At 37.8% G+C, this 21,131-nt stretch overlaps 1 protein-coding gene across 2 annotated transcripts in view; it reads right to left on the reverse strand.

The window, feature by feature from the left end:
* The window catches only part of BRINP3 (BMP/retinoic acid inducible neural specific 3), a 233,209-nt gene that overhangs the window by 94,138 nt on the left and 117,940 nt on the right, over positions 1-21,131 (reverse strand). For both annotated transcript variants that reach the window (XM_052801461.1, XM_052801462.1), the window contains exon 3: positions 7,295-7,485. In XM_052801461.1, coding sequence (XP_052657421.1) covers positions 7,295-7,485 — 191 coding nt within the window. The remainder of the gene's footprint in view (positions 1-7,294; positions 7,486-21,131) is intronic.

A 21,131-nucleotide genomic window follows, 5' to 3' on the forward strand; every position in this document is an offset into this window, starting at 1 on the left:
AGATACATTTTGTTTTTCATGCTCTGTAACTGGGTTGAAATTATTTTGAATGTTTACTTTGTCATAGATCACGTCAGATTACATCTCCCAAGGTTGAGCAAAGGCACGCAGCTGTAGTGATGCGGTCTTCAGTGTAAACGTGAAGGAAGCTCTTTCTGCTCAAAAATCTTTGCATTGTGTTTGTATGGCATCTCAAACATATGGGTCCTGGTTCATCACTGGTATTCTCAGGCATTATGCTAATACCAGGTGCAATCAGATACATTTCAAAAATATTTGCTGTTCAAAAGATATCTTACAGATTCTGAAAGCTTTTCATCTGTCAGAGCTGATTTAGCACTTGCTAGGAAAAGTGGATTAAAAAACAGAACTCCCCCATACGTTGGTACTCAGGCATCCATGTCACTGCAGAATTGTAACAGGGCTCCCTTTCACACCCAGAACTCGGGGGTTTGTAAAGTAAAGTAAAACATCACGAACTCGTATTTAATTTGTGGAAGACGATTTGAGTTTTAAGTTAATTTAGAGAAAACCCATGCCAAAAGAGACTCTTCTGTCACATTTGAAACATGGATGAATCTTGTTTTTTACTGGTTACAGTCTGCCACCATGAAATAAGCTAAGACGACATCCAAGCATTAGCTAAAAAACAAGTGTGATTTAGAAGACTATTCAAGGTTACAAATTTTAAGAACTGAAAAGGATTAATGACAGTGAATACTAAGAAAACATGATTATTCAGCATCAGGTCCGCACAGCTGTGCTTTCCACAAGCTCTGAAAGCAGTATTCTCTCTACTTCACAAAATTCATTAGTCAGTTAACTTCACTTTCTCAGGTTTAAAAGAAATAGCATAAAAACATTTGGTCATGCTCACAAAACAACACCATGTAATCCAATGATTGGTTCAAGAAATTAGCAGAGTCACTACGCTGATGTTTTATCACCATGTAGCTGCTGTCACTGACAGATATTCACCGGGGGAGCAGGAGACTGACTCACACTAGACACTGACCTTGGCACAATACATACTAATGTCCCTGTGAGCCCTGGAATTTGCAAGCTTATAACTTAGCCTATATATTTAATTCTTTCTACGTTTATATTAACATGTTTTCCATGATTTGTATTTATAAGTTAAACTAACTCCTGAGTTGAGAAAAATATTCTACATGCTATTTTTCAAAAAATAATGCATGAAATAAAATAGGTATATAGAAATTTACCTAGACACATAACACGTCCATGGCTACTTAGGTATAAGACTCCTAAATAACAGTTTATAAATGGAATTCATAAATTAGAACTTAATTTTGTGTGCATCTTAAGAATATCTTCAAGAATTATTTAAATAAAAAATGCAAATCACCATCATTGACATGGTAGAATTGGAATAATGTTGTAACAACTGTAACTAAATTTAACCATCTATTGAAGGAGTAAATATATTTTGTTATACATAATAATACATATTCATATGATTTAAATACTTAGTGCTATTTTCTGCCTCAATTATCGAGATATTGTTTTCCTGTACCTACATCTTTGTAATGATGAAAGGATCATATGCCTTGATGTTTCATATTTTCATCTGTCAACTGGGTAGCAGGCAGGAAAAAGCAGTGATCCAAGCAGTTCCCATCACTTCATGTCAGAAAGTGAGGAAACAGTAAGAAAAGGATAACACTCAAAGGCAGATATATCTGAGCATCATCCATGGTTACCTACTTAGAGCTCTGTCTTCATACACATATATGTATATTACAAAGGCGTAAAGGGCTTTGGCCTATGAACTCCTCAAAAGTTTCTGATTAAATAGAATAGCTCAGCTACAATAGTTGTAAAGCATTATAGTAAAAAGTAAAAAAAAAATTACTATGCCTTTGTGATAAAAAATAACTTAGTGCTAGTGGAAAATCCATTCATGTATGGATCACAGAATGTACCATTAGGGTTTTATCAGGTCATTTTCCCAAACTTAAGCAGATGCTGATGGAAATGCACAGGTTCAAAAAGTATATAAATTAATGCCAGGCCAGATGTGGTATCATTTCTGTGGTTCAAGTGAATAACAGTGCACGTTAATTCCATACATACCATCTGTTTTAGGTTTTAAAATTTTTCTTCATTGAGTAGACAGGGAGAGAATAGAAAGAGAATATATTTTTGCATTTTTTTCTTCCCCTTAGCATCCATAATCTTAACTGCTGGAAAATTTACATACCTGGGGCAGGGGTGGGGGGGAAGTTGCAAGTCTGATGCTAAATTATCAAGTTTTTTTCTCACATGAGTCATTTGAGACCGGAGTCTCCCTCCCTTATTTGCCAATATTTTGTATCTTACCTTGGAAGAAGTCTATAGAAAACAAAGGTCATATCAGCAGTTAGTGTAAGTGATCATAAATCCTTCAAAATTCATTGATTCATTGTTTTACACCATTTGACAATTTCTCCCATCTCTGTACACAGAGTAATATACTGCTTAAGAGGAATATTAATCAGGAGCAGAAAACCTGACCCTCTTTATTCAGTGCATAGAATAGTAAAGGTATAACTATCAAACTCACTTGCAGGACTGTAATCAGTGGAGAGGAGAATGACAAGAGGTTGGGGTTAACCTGATCTGCTGATGCCCATTAAGATTGTCTGTTGTAAAGACAAATCTACCTTTTTTTCTTTTGATTCTCAAAACCTGCAACATTATCAAGGGATATTTCTTGACCCAGAGAGGTGAATGTATTGATGGTCTGGTAATGAACACTTTGAGCAATTATGACTGACAATAACAGCAAAAATAAATCGATCATCTCAAACATTTAAGATTACCATTTAGCCAATTGCCTACAAAGGTTCTAGTTTCATAAGAAGCCTTGGCAACCTGCTGTAAATTTGTTTATTCAGAACAGTTAACGTTTCCAGGCGCAAGGAGGACTCATTTGCAAAGTTCACTATCCTAATCTTGCAAAGGACCCAAATCAGGCTCACATCACCCAAATGCCTGAAACAAGGGCCTATCATTTCACTGTAGTATGTTAGTTATCTGTAATTTCCTCATCACCAAGTCTATTGGTCTGCTGAGTGGCCTTTACATCTATATGTAGGAACAGCATTAAAGTGAATGCCTTTAAAGTGGGATCCACTGATATTTTCGTCCTCCTACGCTTATTCCATAGTGGTGCCCTCAGCTTCACAATAACTTCCAGTTCTAAAGATCACTGCTGCACACTGTTTTTTGTAAACCATTAAGGTGTACAGCAGCTAATGCTCTTGTATATTATTGAGCAAGCTGGACCTTCATTGCATCATGCTGTATGCAAGCAAAAGAGAAAAATACTGTGTGTTGTCTCTCATTCAAAGGAGAATCATTGCTTTTTGGAACTGCTGGTTGAAAGCTGATAAAGAATTTAGAAATACATTTCATAGAGTCAGAAAATAATTTAGGCTAGAAGGGATCTCTGGCAGTCATCCAGTCCAATTCCCTGCTCAAAGCAAGTCTAATTAAATGAGATGATCAGGGACTTGTTCAATACAGCCTTCTCTCACCTTTAAGGATGGAGTTCCCTTGTATGAGTCCTCTCTTCCCTTTCCTCTACAGCTGTTCTGGTCAGTATTGTCTGGGCTGTGTAAATTTGCAATTTTGCTAATGCAAACAAGATACGTGTTGTCCTAGAGGAGTGGAGGAAACTTCCTCACCTCCTAGTGATGGCCCAGCCCAACACAGCATCCCCATTTGTGCACGAAATTTAACAAAAATGAGCAGCCACAGCTCTCCTTTTCCTGCAGATTTAATACTGCAGACAGTCAGTACAAAAGCAGAAGTTACTCCTGTGCGCAGGCATGTGATCTTGCCTGTGAACCCGCTGCCGAATCCAGTGTTTGCTATGCAAACACTGGATTACATAGGGTCCTTCTACCGTGCAGCTTGAAGCTGTTCCTTATGGACATTTGGCTTACATCATAAGAAGATAAAATTTCCATAAGAAAAAGAAGCAGTGAGAAATGTCGTTTTCCACATTATCTTGCAGCAGCAAGAAAAATAGAACTCCCCTAAGTTCTTGTTTCAGAATGCCCTTGAGGAGTATATTTCTGTGTTTGTAAATAAAGACTTGGTAACGTGTCACAAACAACCATGTGCAAGAGTTTCCTTTATGGTCAAAAAGGGATAATCACGAAAGCCAAATGGTCACAGAGACACACAAATCTTACCACAGGATTGTTCATTTGCCGAGCTTTCCTTCATGCCTGTGAATACAGGTGACTGGGGATTCATTAAAGTACTATGCACACTCTTTTTGGTCTTCTGCTTTTAAGGAGCTACATAAGTGACAAAGCTTTCAGAATAAAGCAACTTGTAATGAAAGGGAAAGTACTAATACATTATTGAAAGAAAAAGATCTAATTACATGTTAATAAAGTGTGGACAAGCATCTCTGGGAATCCCTGTTCAAACTAGCCCAAAAATGAGAACTAACACATACAGGAAAGTATAGGGTTATTAGCTACCTCACGAAAGCATTCTTAGAAATTACTAATTCCCTGTAATTATTTTAATTGAACCAATTTTGCAAAGTATTCAGTACCCATCCAATGAAAATGGAAGGTAGCAGGTGTGCCTGAAATCATGCCTAAAAACTGAGGCTAGGGACCTAAATCAAACCCCATCAAAGTCAATACAAAAAACCTCTTTGACTTCATTAAGCATTGATAAAGTCCAGAGGTCAACACTGTCTCCCTGTGAGTGGAAAATTTTTGCAAGCATATGGCAAATACTGCATTTTAGGGCCTTTGTGAAGTGGTCTGAAGAGGGATGAGAAAAGGGTACCCTACGCCAGTTTCTCTGCAGCAAATCCTGAGGCTTCAGGAAGAATATTGAATGTTTAAGCTATAATTTTCAAACGTCTTCAAAGGAACTACCTTAAGTTTTAGTGTTTACTTAGGGCCATACTTCCTAAAAGGTGTCAAGTCTGTAGCTCTTTTGTGATCAGTGTGATACTGGCGCTTTGGACTTTTAAAGAGCAGCTATTCTTGTGTTAGACTGTTTTCCCTGAGTGTGAGAGACTGAATTGTTACCTTGAGCTGCTTGTCTCAAAAATTGTTAGGTGTGAGAGACTGGACTGTCATCTCAAGCCATTCATCTCAAGAATTGAGGACTGCTTATCTCAAGCCCTTTGTCTCTCAGATGGCCCGTCTAAGCAGGACATTCCTCCGTCCATAAGGACAATTACTAAGTCGCTGAGGCATTCAGGAGAGAAAACAGGCTGAAGCCGACAAGCATGCAAGAATGTGGAGGCTACCATTCTCATGGAAACTGTAGTCTTTGAGATAAGATACTGGTTTCTGGTGTTGATCACACGAAGGTCGTGTGATAGAGGAAACCTGCAGCGTTTGAACAGTGCATGAACAATACATATGTGCATACGTCATCAAAATATGCCCTATAAAAAACACGTGGAGACAAGCCATGATGTGCACCCACCACTGAAGAATTGAAGACTGAGGACCAACGGGACACCACTGGATCCATGGTGGTGACTATCCTTGCAAGTCTATCCCAACTGCTTGCTTGATTTCTGCCTTTTCTTCCATTCTACCCTATCGCTACTATTTTCTACTTTTGATACTTTTGATAATAAAAACTCTTTTGGGCATATGGCATTTGACCTTGTTTGTGTCTTAATCTTGCTCTTGGGATCATATCGAAACCTTCCCCAGCGTTGGATCAGGACACCGAGATATTAGGTCCAATTTCAGCTTGAAAATAAATTTCGTTATAAGGCTGTTAGTACTGAAATTTATGTTAGTTCATAATTAGCAAATAGATAATAATAATGCTAAAAATAATTTTTACCATTGGATAATCCTTGCATTAGGATACATGCTGCAGCCAAATCTTTAATTATTACGCTTTATATTTTAAGAAACATTTTCTTTCTCTTCTGCAGTTAGTTTTTGTGTTCAGATGTGCTATGTGCTGTATACACAAGAAAAATATATGGTCATTTATAAAAAGTGTACTTTTTGCATGGAAGAAATATACTGAGTAATTAAAAGAAATTCCAATTATTCCAAATTGCTGGTCAATACATGTAATTTGTTCTTAAATTTCTAATGGTAATGTATTTGCTGTAGAAGCACTAGTTCCCAAAATAATAATCGGAATTAATTCTTTATTATTTTAAATAACTACAGCAAGACAGAAATTCACCTTGTTTCTAGAACAGTCTTTTCCAAAAGGGAGCTACTCTGAGCCATTTCAGTTGTTATAGATCTCAGATATCCGCCAAAAGAGAATAGGAAGGCTGTCATTTCCTTAATATATGGTTAGAATTCAGTTATGAAATGTATTAAAGAGAACCATTCCTCAGGTGAAGAAAGGATTTTGACAAGACTGTCCTGCTGGAAGGATACTCAATCACCAGAATTATCTTTAATATAATCACCCACCAAGGGATAAAACTGCATTTCTAAAATGTCAGTTCATTTTGTAATGCCTAGATGGGTAATCGCAGGTACTAATTATCTTTCATTCAGAATAATTTATGCTTTCTCTTGAACTTTAGGCCTCTTCACTGGATTTCTTCAATCCATTTGGTGACTGGATCCCAATTATACATCAGGCTACCCTTTCCAAATTAGTCTGTGGGGATTTAGAAATGCAGATTCCATTAAGTTAATAGGAATCACATGGCAAAGCCTCATCATCCCATTTTGAAAATTTAGTCCCACTGGTTAAGTGGAGACTAGTTCTAAAAAGGGTAGAGTGACAATATAGGGACTTCCCAGCAGCCAAGGTAGTTTAAAAGTCTCCTAGCTGAAAATATTTTTTGGAAATAATTGTTACTGGTTTTCTTGCTTCACCTCTGCAGTACTGTAATGGACCCAGATAGTTGTGTAATCTGTTATTATGTAAACTGTTATAAGGGCCTCTTACAGAAAAATGTCACTCTCCTTCATGACCTCTTAGTGCAGAGAAACATTCCCAAAAGACCAGAAGCATGCACACCAGGAACTCGGGTAACGTACCTCAATATTAGCAACACGATTTCTTATCTTTTTGTCCTTAAAATTGTTTACACAGCATCAATAAAGCAAAGACTAACATCAGCAGAAGGGGCCATAAGGCTTGTAGACAAAACCTGTTGCCATACTTTAAAGTCCAGCCCAGGGAGGGCTGCTCAGCCCAGCTGCTCTGAGAAGAAGGAGCACCACAGTTTTACAGAGAAATCAGTTGTGACCAACACTTTTAGTTCAGTCACACCGAACTCATGCACAATATTTCCAAGTGTTAACCCTACCTCCCAAGGTAGCTGACAGTAGGAAATGTGTCCCATATTTCTTGATAAGGTTTTCTGTGATCTGTTGAAGGGTCGGGCGGCGTCCGAGTAGCCTTATGTTACGGAAGAATTCAGGGGCAAGTGGCAGCGGGGAGCCAAGGAAATTTCTTCTTTCAACAGCAAGATTGTTTACTTTCCAGCGGCCAAACTCCCTGCAAAACAAAGCAATACTCATTCAGAAATATGTCATTCAGACAAATGTTCTTCATTTGCAAACTACTCTGCTCTGTTGACTAGCTGGGGGTGACTACCTAGGTATTACCACAGGCCTTAACAGTGATACTCTGTCATGTGTTATAGGCATAGGACAAGCAACGAGTGTTATTTATTAGAATTGGAGGCTGTACTCCATAACAAAATCATTGTTTGGAAAAAAATAAATAAAAAATAAGCAACTTAGGATGCTGCTGTTCCTATTGTTTATGTTTAGTCTCTGATGTGAATACAGCCCTAGAACAACCAGATGGGCTAGAAACTGAAACTAAATTAATAATTTCCCCACATTTGGACCAAATGCAACAAGTGTTTTCATTAGCACAAGGCAAATTTTAAAAATATTTCAAGAAACAGGCCATGTTCTTTGCTTTTTGATGATAAGTCACTTAGGTACATAGCTGGCTAATTTGAACGATTTAGAGAAAGACTATCATACCACATTTGATCTTACTATGGTATTTCCAGTTTTCTGTACTTTTGGCCTCCACTTTGAAGAAATATGTAGACAGTAGGACCAATTCCTAAAAACAGATGACTTTTCAATTGTAGGAGAAAGATAAATGAATTCAAAGGCTTGTACCCTTCCCCTCTCCATAATAAATCAATGACAGCAGGGAAAACAAACAAGTCAATTACACAGCAATAAACACATCTTTTATTCATTTACTTACCAATTAAGATACCAGATAGAGTTATTAGTGGAAGGACTCATTGTCCTCAAAATCTAGCCAAGATACACAGCATTTGCAGTAACTTTGCTTTTGCAAGGTACATCAATAGCTGGTTTGGTTACAGACTCAGTACTGTGAGAATTAAGTCCAAGGCAACCTGTGGACTGTGGTTTAGCTACCACTTTGCTGAGTCATTCATATAGCTATGTCAATTAAGATTTCCCTTAGATAAGATTGTAGAAAAGCAAAAAGATTAGAAAGCTTGAAAGATCCTGCTGAAGGTCCCAGCTAAATATAGTACAACATTCATTTACAAAATTAACACAGAAGGCAAAGATCAAGGATGCAGCAAGCAAATAACATTGGAGGAATATCTGAAACAAAGCAGTTGGCCATGGCTGAATGACTAGGATAAGCTATGTAATACATAATCAACACTAATATTTTTTAGTACTTTTATGTCCACAACTATTAGTAGAACCTAGATAAATACGTTCTTGTATAGCCCTTCTACTTTCCAGCATCCTCCTGTTTCTCTTGCAGATCCAAACTGTCTTATCCCCAGTCTAGCTTAAATTTACACGGATAATAGGTGACAATTGGCTGTAGCTCCTATGAGCTGTCTTTCCTCTCAGACACATTCTTGCAGATGCCATTTTTTATCAAAGACAAATTGGAAGAATTATAGTAGAAAGAGCTTTATGTAACTTACCTGAAATTTAATGCAATTTACCAGTCAAGAGCATAAGACTAAACAGAACTGCACAGTTTCTTAAAGATTCTGCACATCACCAGTGTGCCTAAATTAGTATTTGGAAATCACTATTTGATAGGTGTGGGTTTTTTTCAACTTAGTTGTCAGGTTTTAAAGTTTTCTCTCACAAATTTACTTTTCTTTTAAGAAGCTATAAAGCCAATAATCTCTTTTTTCAGCTTTTATGGAACTACTGCATATTAGTAGAAAGAGATGAGAAAAATTACACACAAACGTTTCTTGTCTCTAAAATAAAAAAAGATTAATTGGGCATATTGACCACATTAATGCAGGCACTAAAAACAGTGAATTAACCTGCACTGTAAATGTACTTTTCAACTGAAAGAAAAAAGGAATAAGAAAAACAGTTTTTATTTAAATTCTGTGCTTTCTGGGTGTATTTGAGTGGGGTTTTTCATTTGAATATATCAGAGAATATAGGTCAGTTGTAGTTCCTGAACAGACCATCAAGACAGAATTGCTTTGACAGCAAGAAAAGAATACAAGCTTTATAATGTAAAACATTCATTTTATACCTTGAAACCTTTTCTTCTAAACTTGCTATCATCTGACTAATTGTCTGTATCAAAGCTGAGGTTCAAACACAAGAATAACAGAAAAGTTGCAATTCTTAGAAAAGTTAGTTTGCTGCTACCCTTCATATGATTTTCATTCTCAAAGTTTTTAAGGACAGAGAAGACCACCATAATCCCCTCACCTGCTCACTTTTTAATGCAGTCAAGGGAACATCACCAAATGGCTCTTGCTGTCTATGTCAGCAAGTTTGTGACTGAAGAAGAAACCATCTCCCAGAAAAACATCTCATCCTGACTTAAAAGCTGATGCTGAAGATTTCTCAGAATTTCTCAACAAGCTGTTGTAGTATTTAACTACAGAGGGTGCATTCTTTTTTTCAGTTTGAACATTGCCAATTTCAGTTTCTAATTTTTGGAGCTTTTAATGCATGTCAAGCAGATTAAAAGTTTTTCTCAGTTTTAGGTACATTCTGTGTAACTAATTACAGCTCTTGTCTGAATGTCCTCTTAACCTTGGGCTAAAAGTTGATTGCCTTCTTTTGTGTTTCTTTGTGAACTGTGGTTTTAGACCATACATCTTACAGCTCTTCTCCAAAAGTGGCAAATGATTTCTTGGAAGAGTAAAACTAGAAATGATGGCCTCATCCATACCAAATTCAGAAGTATTTCCAAGTTGAGGTCCTCCTGTTCTACTACAAGTCCTTTATTTACCGAATCTAGGGACTAAGTTATTCTAGCACTAGGAGAAATTTTTTGGCTTACTTTAGCAACCTTGAGTTCCTTCCACAGTTTTTGCTATGAAAAGATTGTTTTGCTTTATCTTATGCTATTTCAGAGAGAGGAAGTAGGCTAAAGCTATTATAAAAGTTTTGGCATTCTTTTATGATTCAGAGCGTATAAATGGAAACAATTATTAATGCAAGTAATCATCCTTTGAAATTCACTGCTGAGGAAACTGAGGGAGTAGAATATGGAAGCTGGATTTTTTTTAAAAAGATGACAGTTTTATAATTCTGCCACAGACTGAGTTGAAACTTTTAGAGAACTTACAAACCAGCTTTCATATTTTCCTGGAGTCTTTCTTAAATGAAGTGTTTTGGAATATGGAGAGATGAAGACCTAAACCCTCTGGGAGAGACAAGAGGAAGCTTCATCTCTGAAGATAAAAGAGGGACACGGGACACTAAAAGTGAGCTGCCTGGCTGCAGGAGCAGTGATACCTAGATGTGGACAAGGAAGAAGTGACTAGCAGCTTCTCCAACAGGAAAGCTGAGGAAAGATTTCAGACTTCAGAAGTAACCGGGTTTATGAGAGCAAAGTGTAGCAGCAGGGAAACCTGAGCTGGAGTTCAGGGTGGAGGGTTCACGCTACATTATTTCTAACATGTTGAGCAAGGAGGCTTGCACAAACACTTTCTGGGTTCATGAGAGTCACTATTAACTGCTATCCTAAAATTAGAGCAAATTAATTTTTTCAGAAATATCACTATAAGTAAAATCATATCCTTATCTATCTTTTATATGCCTTATATAAATATGTATATTTATATATCTATACATATAAGTTCCCTTTCTTCTCTTGTTTTCACCTTGCACGCAGCAGTATATTCTCTCCTATTTCCTTCTCCCCTCTCTTATCACACAGTGTATTGGCTTTGTGTGGCAAGGTTTTGGTAGCGGGGGGGGTTACAGGGGTGGCTTCTGTAAGAAGCTGCTGGAAGCTTCCCCTGTGTTCGAGAAAAGCCTATACCAGCCGGCTCTAAGACGGACCCGCCACCGGCCAAGGCCGAGCCAACCAGCGATAGTGGTAACGCCTCTGTGATAACATTTTTAAGAAGGAAAAAAGTTGGGACGGCGGTATTCAGCAGCTGGAGAGAGGAGTGAGAACATGTAAGAGAAACAACATTGCGGACACCAAGGTCAGTGAAGAAGGAGGGGGAGGAGATGCTCCAGGCACCGGAGCAGAGATTCCCCTGCAGCCCGTGGTGAAGACCATGGTGAGGCAGGCTGTCCCCCTGCAGTCCATGGAGGTCCACGGTGGAGCAGATATCCACCTGCAGCCCGTGGAGGACCCCATGCCGGAGCAGGTGGGTTCCCGAAGGAGGCTGTGACCCCGTGGGAACCCCGCGCTGGAGCAGGCTCCTGGCAGGACCTGCGGATCTGTGGAGAGAGGAGCCCACGGAGCAGGTTTTCTGGCAGGACTTGTGACCCCGTGGGGGGTCCACGCTGGAGCAGTCTGTGCCTGAAGGACTGCACACCGTGGAAAGGACCCATGCTGGAGCAGTTCGTGAAGAACTGCAGCCCGTGGGAAGGACCCACGTTGGAGAAGTTCATGGAGGACTGTCTCCCATGGGTGGGACCCCACGCTGGAGCAGGGGAAGAGTGTGATGAGTCCTCCCCCTGAGGAGGATGAAGCGGCAGAAAATAATGTGTGATGAACTGACCGTAAACCCCATCCCCGTCCCCCTGTGCCGCTGGGGGGTTGGTAGAGAATCCGGGAGTGAAGTTGTGCCCGGGAAGAAGGGAGGGGTGGAGGGAAGGTGTTCTGAGATTTGGTTTTATTTCTCATTACCCTACTCCGGTTGATTTGTAATAAATCAAGTTAATTTTCCCCAAACTGAGTCTGTTTTGCCCGTGACGGTAATTGGTGAGTGATCTCTCCTATCCTTATCTCGACCCACAAGCTCTTTATTATATTTTCTCTCCCCTGTCCAGCTGAGGAGGGGGAGTGATAGAACGGCTCTGGTGGGCACCTGGCATCCAGCCAGGGTTAACCCATCACACACAGTAAAGCTCAGCCTTTTTTTACCTGTTTGTCTTGCAATCATTCTCTCTAACAAAAACTCTCCAGCCCTCAAACAATTTTTGTACCAAATGTGCATTATTCTCCTTTGGAAATCATGTTCCTGTCCACTGCCAAAAGCAGACTAGCAGGCCTGACAGAGTTAATGATCTTCTTCTTAGTAGAGGAAATACTGCCTTCCAAAGTCACTGGAGTACCATTAATCAGAAGAACACCTCCCACAGAATAGCATAGCATCAGTGCTGGCTGCTGGTCAAGAAAACAATTATGCATTGAATACAGACACTAGAGGTATTAGAAGCTTATTCTTTCCTCCTTTTCCTCTTCTTCTACTGTGTAAGAGCCAAGAATAGCAGCTGTCATGGTGCTATCAAGAAGCTAAGATTTAATAGCAGGTGGTACTCCCTGTGCTGCCCATCTATTTCCAGCCCGAACAATATGTTAACCATTGGATAGAGTTCTTTAATGCTCAGGGCAAAGCCTGTTGTTGAGAAGGATGATGGCTTTGAGTTCCTGGGCTTGTACAAGAGAGAGGAAATAAGTCAGTCTGGCTCCTGGGATAAAGTCTATAATGGAACCGTGTAATCATAAGTAGTGCCAGAGGCCATGGGCAGCATTCTCTCCATCTTCCTACATATCAGAACCATGGATTTGTATGTTCTATCAAAACTCTGTTTCCTGGCTGGTTGGCTAATACATACACAAGAGCCCTGAAGCCCAGTAGTGCCAAGTCTGACCAGCTGTACTGCATGCATGCCACAGCCTCTGTCTGCTGAATGGGGTCTCCTGCCATTTGTTCTACTTAGAGGAAGTTAGGTTGAACAATGATCAATCAGGAAGCCAGTGTGGGGTGAAAACAAGCACAATTTAAAATATAGTTTTTATTTCAACACTATTTCTTTTATTATTTCCTACTATTTCTTATTTGTGTTACTATGCTGTGACATTCAGAGTGATGTTTAATCTAAGAATAATGTTCTGACAGGAAACACCCCTTAGTAGAGTATTGTACAAGTTGTGGATGTGTTTTCATCTTGAAAGAAGCTTAAATTGCAAGTGGATCTGAAAGTAATTCTAGGGCAGCAGGCCAACAAGGGCTGTCAATGTCTTGAATTTCAAGCCATAGCTTTTTTTTTCAAATGGGTATATAAATTATACATTTTCTTCTACCACTGCATTAATTTCAATACATTTTAAATCATATGATATAAGGAGATATAGGGAAAGCTTTCTATAAAATATCTAGTTGGAGGAAATAAAAAAAACCCATTGTACTCTAAAATTGTAGTGTGTAGAAGATTTAAAATGGGAATATAGCCTCCGCTATTGCAGATTAGGTCACAGCCTACAAAGAGATTTACAGTGAGTCTGATGGTTTCTTCTTAACCACAACAGTCTCTCCTAAGGTCAGCCATAAACAAAATTGAGCCCAGGCAAAATTAGCAATGTTAAGCCTCATTGTAAGTAACTTATGTGTTTTTATAAAACACTAGTACCGGTAAGCATAAATGTTAATGCATAGTATTGTGCCATAGCTGGGAAAGCACTCTTGGAAAACAAACTTCACATCATTTTTAATACTAAAGACCTCTTCTGTGTTCCTTTCTCTTAACGTCTTCTAAATAAGACAGCTCCACTCTTGGATGGTGAGAAGGTGACTGCTTCAAATGGCCTGGAATGACAGTGGGATTCTGAAGCCAGTATTTCCCATGCAGCTGCAAGTTAATCTGTTGGCAGAACAGCTCAGTGGGACAATATATGGTGTTTTTCTCTGCCTACCTCCTTTAAAAGACTGAAGATTTCTTAATGCCTGAGGCCATAGCTTGAATAAGGCCAAGATGATATAAAAAGAAACTACTAACATATTAAACTTCAGAAGAAAAAGGTCAACAAAACGTTATAATGCTCATGATTTGCATCATGCACTGATCTGTGACTAGGCTTAAGTAGGCTGCCAGCTGCACAGACATAAACCAAAGACAAGCTCAACTGCCTGGCTCTGATAGGGGTTATAACACTATCAACCACATTTCCTCTGTCCCATTCAGTGTAAAAGCTATGTATAGCTATAGCTGTTGGGGGAAACTGTACATAGGTTAATTCCTCTATAAGAGACAGGATTAGAGTGGATCATACATACACCACTTGGCCCAAACTACACCACTTTCCTACAGATTTTTTAAAAGAGGATCCTATAGCAGAAATATCCCATTACCTTGTGGCTAACTACTGGCAGTTCTACAACAGTAACACATAAGTATGGAAAATATTTATTAGCAGAAAAAAATGAAAAAATTGGCTTTTAAAGAGAAGATTCACCCAGATGTGGACAAAACCAGAATCAGGTAATAAGCAAAGCTGTGTTATTCACAGATTGTCAGGTGAAAAAATTCTCCTTACCAGCACAGATCATAAAAATTTCAATGTTTATTAAAATCGGTTAAGTGATGGAGAATCTGCAACAACCTTTACTAAATGTTTGTTACAGTTCATTTTTACTATTCAAGGTGAAGAAGAAAGGAATCAGTTATATCTTGACTGAGCAGCCTTCTGAAAATATCTACCTTTGTACAGAAACATGGTAATAGGGACAAACACTGCAATATGGGCAAAGTAAACATAAAAGTTTCCCTTGACAGGAAGAAGAAGAAGGTCCTGATAGTATAGAATACATCTTATCTATGTCTCTTAAAATTGTTAATTATCCAGATTAAAGAGAAAAAAATTCAAGATATAATAAGCTTCTTGTAAACATATTTCCCATTGCTAAAATGGAAAGTATTTCTTCATAAACCATATCCTCATAAATGTCTGGCATTTTCCCAAAGTCAAAATGGAAATGTTTGCTGAACACATAAGTATTTTCCATAATATTGTTACATTTATACTGTTTTTCACCTTATAATGAATAAGCACTATCATTAGGATTTCTTTTTATCTTAAATACTATTCCTTTGAAACATCCTAGGAATATTTTTGCTTTTCTATGCCTTTTCCATCTTATCAGTTTCCTAGCACTTGAAATTCCACTTCCAGAACTAGAATTCATTAGTATCAGCTTCACTATCTTCTTGCATTATGCATATGAAATATGTAGAAATCTATGAACAAATTTTAATAAAAAGTATATGCATTATATACCTAGAATGTACTCAGATGTATTTCTTTTTTATGACTATTCATAGTAAGATTATCTTCCCAGATACTGTGACATAAGTGATGTGAAGCATCTCACCTGCCATGAACATCAAAGGGTTTGCTACACAAGAAGGTGGCTTTCCTACACAAGAAGGTGGCTTTCCTTTTGTCCATGTCTGATAGACATTTAGTGTCTGTAATATATGTACCAAAAAAATTCCTCCTCTAATGAAATCTGAGAGGGAATTATTTCTGTATCTTGTCTTGTGGCTTTGTGTTTGTCTTTTACCTACAGTTTGTGATACACTTCCAAACACTCTTGTGAACCTTCATTCAGAGTCTCACTGTTCACATATTTAGCTATACCTATATTAATGCAAAGGCATTTGCACAAAACTAATAGCTCTTTGTGACTTAATCTTGTTTACCTTCTGCCTCAGAAGAAGCTCAATCACCCAAACAGTATATATTTATAGCATGAAGAAATGCACTTACTAGGAATATATTGCAAATTACACAAAAGATAAACAGCAAGAACAGGCAGAGTACAAACACTTCTGAACTGAAACATGTTTGTATGAACTATCTGTCTAATAGTGAGGAACTGGTGAATTAGCTTGTAAAATTGCACCAGTTTGTGCAGGCTTTTAAGACAAGCAAATAATTCATTAGCCCTACATATGATAATAATTAGTCACAGAGAGCAGAGAGGAAAGGGAGAATTCCTAGTAAAACCTACCCTTGCCTCTACTACATCTGAAATGGAGAACAACTGGGGTACTTAGGAGGTGTTTCTTACAGTCTGAGTAAGCAGGACATAGATTTTGCAGCTTTTTTATATTTCTGGGGTTTGATTATTAGATATGCTCTGGCCAGTAGGTGTTCTTTCCTGTGTTAATGACAATAATGGTATGGAATCACATCCTGCTAAGATGGTGGCATTTTTGGAGTCACAAGTAGTTGTCCATTCAATTAATTATGAAAAGTCCAGGTCACTATTCATTATCACTGGTTTATATATTTATTCTTCCCTGCAAGAAGTACTGATTTCATGGTTTGTCACATGTCCTAGAGGGATAAGACTGTTCATTCTCCCCTTGACAGTACCAAGAGAGTTTCTAACACCTTGTACCCGCATTGCTCAGGCTAATCCAGCCCTTCTACAGTCTTGACAAGCTCAAAACATCATTTTTTCCCGGTTCACATCTGCCCATAGGAATAATTTACTATCTAGGCAACAGGTTTTATAAAACAGTGCATTTGCTTAGACTCGCAGAAGACTAATGAAATCCAAAAAATTCCTCTGACTTGAAGATTCTTGCATTTCTTTCAATTTATTTTCAACCATTATGAAAGCTGGTGTTGTCTAAAATTCAATGTGATAAAAAGGTATGGATTGAAATTTTGTAAATGTGGTATAAAACCTGTTTCCTATGTTTTCCACAATGCACTGATTACTTTTGCTCTGTTTCCCAGAACACTTTTGGAGAAGCAGGTATCTTACCTATAGCTAAAACAGTAGTTAACCTTTAAAATGGAGAAGTCTGCCTTGGAGAAGAGGTTTTTGATACAATAAGGAAAAGAGTTATGAGAAAGAGAAGCAGCAAACTAAATTTACAGTCTTTTTGTGTAACCTTGAGAGCCAATAGATATTATGGTCTTTTTCCTGTAGTTGATTGTACATGAAATGAAATGAAACTCAGAAGTCTCTGGAGCTCTCACTGAGGAGGGGCTTGATGGATTGGACTGTACCTGTCACTGCTTCAAAATCAACAAGAAAATCAGATTATTCTTCCTTCTCTTCTTGTCCTGACTAAAATAAAAAGAATGGAACCAGATCTCTTGTAGAGATAAGGAAGAAAGTTGAATCTGTGAAAGTGTTTTAGTGCATGAATCAACACATAAAAATACCATTTGTGAAGACTGAATCAGCATAAAGATCTGTTGGAGAAAATAAATCATAACAGAGGATTCATTGATTCAGTGTTGATGGATGGTCCCAGATGAATCACAGGGGAAACACAAACTGCTAAAATTCTTCATCATTATGTGCTACAGTTCATAGTCTCAAAGTCTTTGAAACATCTTTTATTACTATTTTTATAATTTCTGTTTCAGAACTACAAGTTGATCTGTTGTACTGGGCAATAAAGAATGCATACAGACAAAACCAAACTGTGATAAATAATTTAAAATTTAAAAGTAGTATTTCTTATTCACCCTATTTCTCATTTGGAAAACTGATGCACAGTAAGGCTAAGGGTACACAGCAATGTGAGCAGGCATGACCTCCTTCTGTCCTTACTTTGGAGCAGACCAAAAAGCTTTATGATCTGGGCAGTGTGGTGGGGAATGTGAGCTCTTAAACCCTTCGAAAACTGTTTGTTTGATTGTTTGTTTCTGGGATGTTACTGATGCTCAGTATTGGCTTAGGCTTGGTGCCATGGAGACACCAAATTCCTGTCTACTCAAACGAAAGGCTGATGTTATTCCTGCCTGCCTGGAACTAGGAAAAGGTACCTTAAATGGTTGGCATCAGACAAAATATAAATTCTCAAATAAATTCTCAAACAAATACTGATCCACAGCCATATCTACAGAGCTATACATAATGTCTAGAATTGTTCTTTTTCCAGTAAGAACATCATATAAACTTAAACAATCTTCTATAGTGTAGATTATTTGGCTCATTTTCTATACAATTTATAAGTTTATCCTTCCAAATAAAAGACTTTTGTCTCCCATTTACTTCTACGCCACTCTTGCAGAGTGCATGCCAGAAGTACTATTTACACCACTCAGAGATGACAGTTACTTAACCTGCACTTGAATTTATAAAGGCAGTTGTTTCTACCAACACTCTGGGATGAGTCTGGATTTACCTGAGTGTAAATCTCACAGACATGTGCCTAAACACTCTTTTGATATTGTGAAATATAACAACTACACTATTGCTGCTTGTAGCAATTCAAATTGTTGAAAGCAGTAGAATGTAAACCAAAATATTTTCTGAAAATACTTTGGTGTGTTATTTGTTTGTGTATTGCTTCGCTCTTGGGGGAATGTGCTGCTGATCTTCTTTGCATCTAAATGTTATCCTCCTATCTAAATGTTGTTTCACTGGTAGCAGGAAATGCTCAGATCTCTACTTGCACAAAAAATAAAGCCAGGTATTCTTATTCAACATATAAAAGTGTTTCCATTTTATTTGCTACCACAACAAAGGATGCCTCTGTTTTAGGACAACTATTTGTATTAATTCCAAAATAAATTTGGAGCTTTGGTTTATTAAACATGGTCCTGGTGTTATTCTTTTTTCCAGTGGTGTAGATATTGCAAATATCTCTAAAGAACCAGTGGAATTACAGCAGTGAGCTGAACAGAGAATCGGGGCGATAAACTTGTCAATATAGTTCCAGATTACAAACACAGAGCTTTCTAATGCTCTTAACTAAATAAAAGTGTTGAATGGGAGTTGAGTTACTAATTTCTGCAACAGAAACAGTTAAGCCTTATATATTCTCTGAAAGAATAAAACCTATATATCTGTAATGTTTCAGTTTACTTTCAGTCCTTTTTGAATAACATGGATGTAGAGATTATGCCAGGTGGGGAAACAAACTTAGAAACAAAATTTTCAGGACTCTAGGACTTGTATAAAATTGGGTAGGTCTGCTTGTAATACACCATATAACACATAAATTGGAGACTTTGTATGCATCTAGATCTATTCTGAAGCTCAGACTACATTAAAAAATGCTGAATAAGATACTTAATCCCTCTACAGAGTCCAAATATGAGGGGTTTTAAGAAGCTTCAGATAGAACGAAGCTCTGTTTTGAATTTTACTATTGTAAAATACATGTATTAAGGATGCATTATTACAAAATTTCTGTGCATCTGCATCCATTTCATTATCCCTCACAACACCTTTGTAGAATAGGTCTGAGAGAAAAAACTAAAAGTGATTGTGGAAAAACTTCAAGTGGGATATAAGCACCAGTGGGAGATAAAATATTATTTATAATGTCATATAATTATCATATACAACATAAAATTTATTTATAATACCATGAATACCAACACAGATTGAGAAGGAGCGAGACTTTATGCACCCAACAGAGGCTGGAACAAGAATTGCAGAAGAGGGACATATTTTACAAACAACAAAGAGAAGTGACACATGGCATATCATCACAAACATTTAGCTATGCTCAGAGTTACTCTGTCTTTATACTAACATGGTTGAGCAAATGCCTGTTCTGTATCACTGGTATGTGTATTAACAGTGTCATCACTGTGCTTGAGGTAACAGCATCATCATCAGAAATGGTGGCTTGTTAGTGTGAGTGAAAAGCCATGTGAGTGCAGCTGTACTGGTGGTTCATGTTTGGTCAGCTTGCCAAGGTCAGAAGCCTTTCTTTCTCTTTTATTCCATTTTATTCATGAAACAGGAGTTTTAACATGTTTGGCAAGCAGTGTAAGCTCTCCAGGCCAGTTGCAAGAAGAGGTGTAACTATTGAATTAAAATTAGCAAAAAGTTTATTATCTTCTAGGTATATTTCAATTTGAGGTTGATTAGCCAATAATTTCAAAGTATTAGCCACAGTATAGCAACTGTGTTTAGGACCCCATTCTGGCTGCTATTCTGCACCAAGCTTAAGAAAATGAGGACCTAAATGAACATTACAGTACTTCCCTAGAAATGTTGCTTAGGAAGAAACAGAATGCAACATGGCTGTATAGATCTAGAAATAGAACCAAGATTAACTGGTTTTCCAATCCATATGCCCAGCAGACGTGATGGTATTTTCGTCCAACTTCTTTGTGTAAGGAGCAATGCTGGGCAATTACTGGGGATTCTGTTTTGGCCACAGTAAACTTAATCTTAGCTATTACTGTCTTCGCCAGAATGATTTGCATCCTATTGTAGAACATGCCAGCTTTGCAATGCTGCCATGAAAAAATACTGGTGCACCTCCAGTGTGTGCTGTTTCTCATAAATTGAGATTACATGTTAGATATTGCCCAGTATTTTATATGTAATAAGAATATGTTAGAGGTGTGAGGATAAATCAAGTAATCTATATTGCAGCTATGAACAACGGCAGTGCATTGCTACAAATCTGTTCAAGTAGGGGCCTGTGGTAAGTTACAAAATCTTGCCCCTCCAGATTGCCAGCTTGAGTACAGTTCAATGTGATAACAAAGCAAGCATTTTTGCTATCTGATGGCTGCCTAATGGCCAGTGTGAAGGGAACTCCAACTCCAGTTTCTAGGATAAATGTATATATCTCACAAACATTACAGGAGGAAGCTAATCAGCATATTCATAAATACTCTCACTGAAAACAATGCAGTAAACAGGTAATACCAGGGTTTGCTCTTCCTGTTTCAGAAAATGTAAGCAGTGGAAAAAAAAAGGATGGTTGAAAAATCTGTCACCAAGATTAATGCTACCTTTATGTTGCTTGTGCATTGAGTTGCCTTGGTATAAGACTGTTCTGTAACACATACTGCTGCTTTAGCATGAAACTCACACAGCCACCAACATCTGTAGATATGTTCATCTTCTCTGAGTTAGACCTACTGTGGGGCAGACAATAGTGATTATTGATGTGTCTTGGACGAGGTCAGAGCGAGTTACTGTACCATATATGCGGAACAATTTGCTTCACCCT

The sequence above is a fragment of the Harpia harpyja genome, chromosome 11, assembly GCF_026419915.1.
Source record: "Harpia harpyja isolate bHarHar1 chromosome 11, bHarHar1 primary haplotype, whole genome shotgun sequence".
NCBI classification, from domain to species: Eukaryota; Metazoa; Chordata; class Aves; order Accipitriformes; family Accipitridae; genus Harpia; species Harpia harpyja.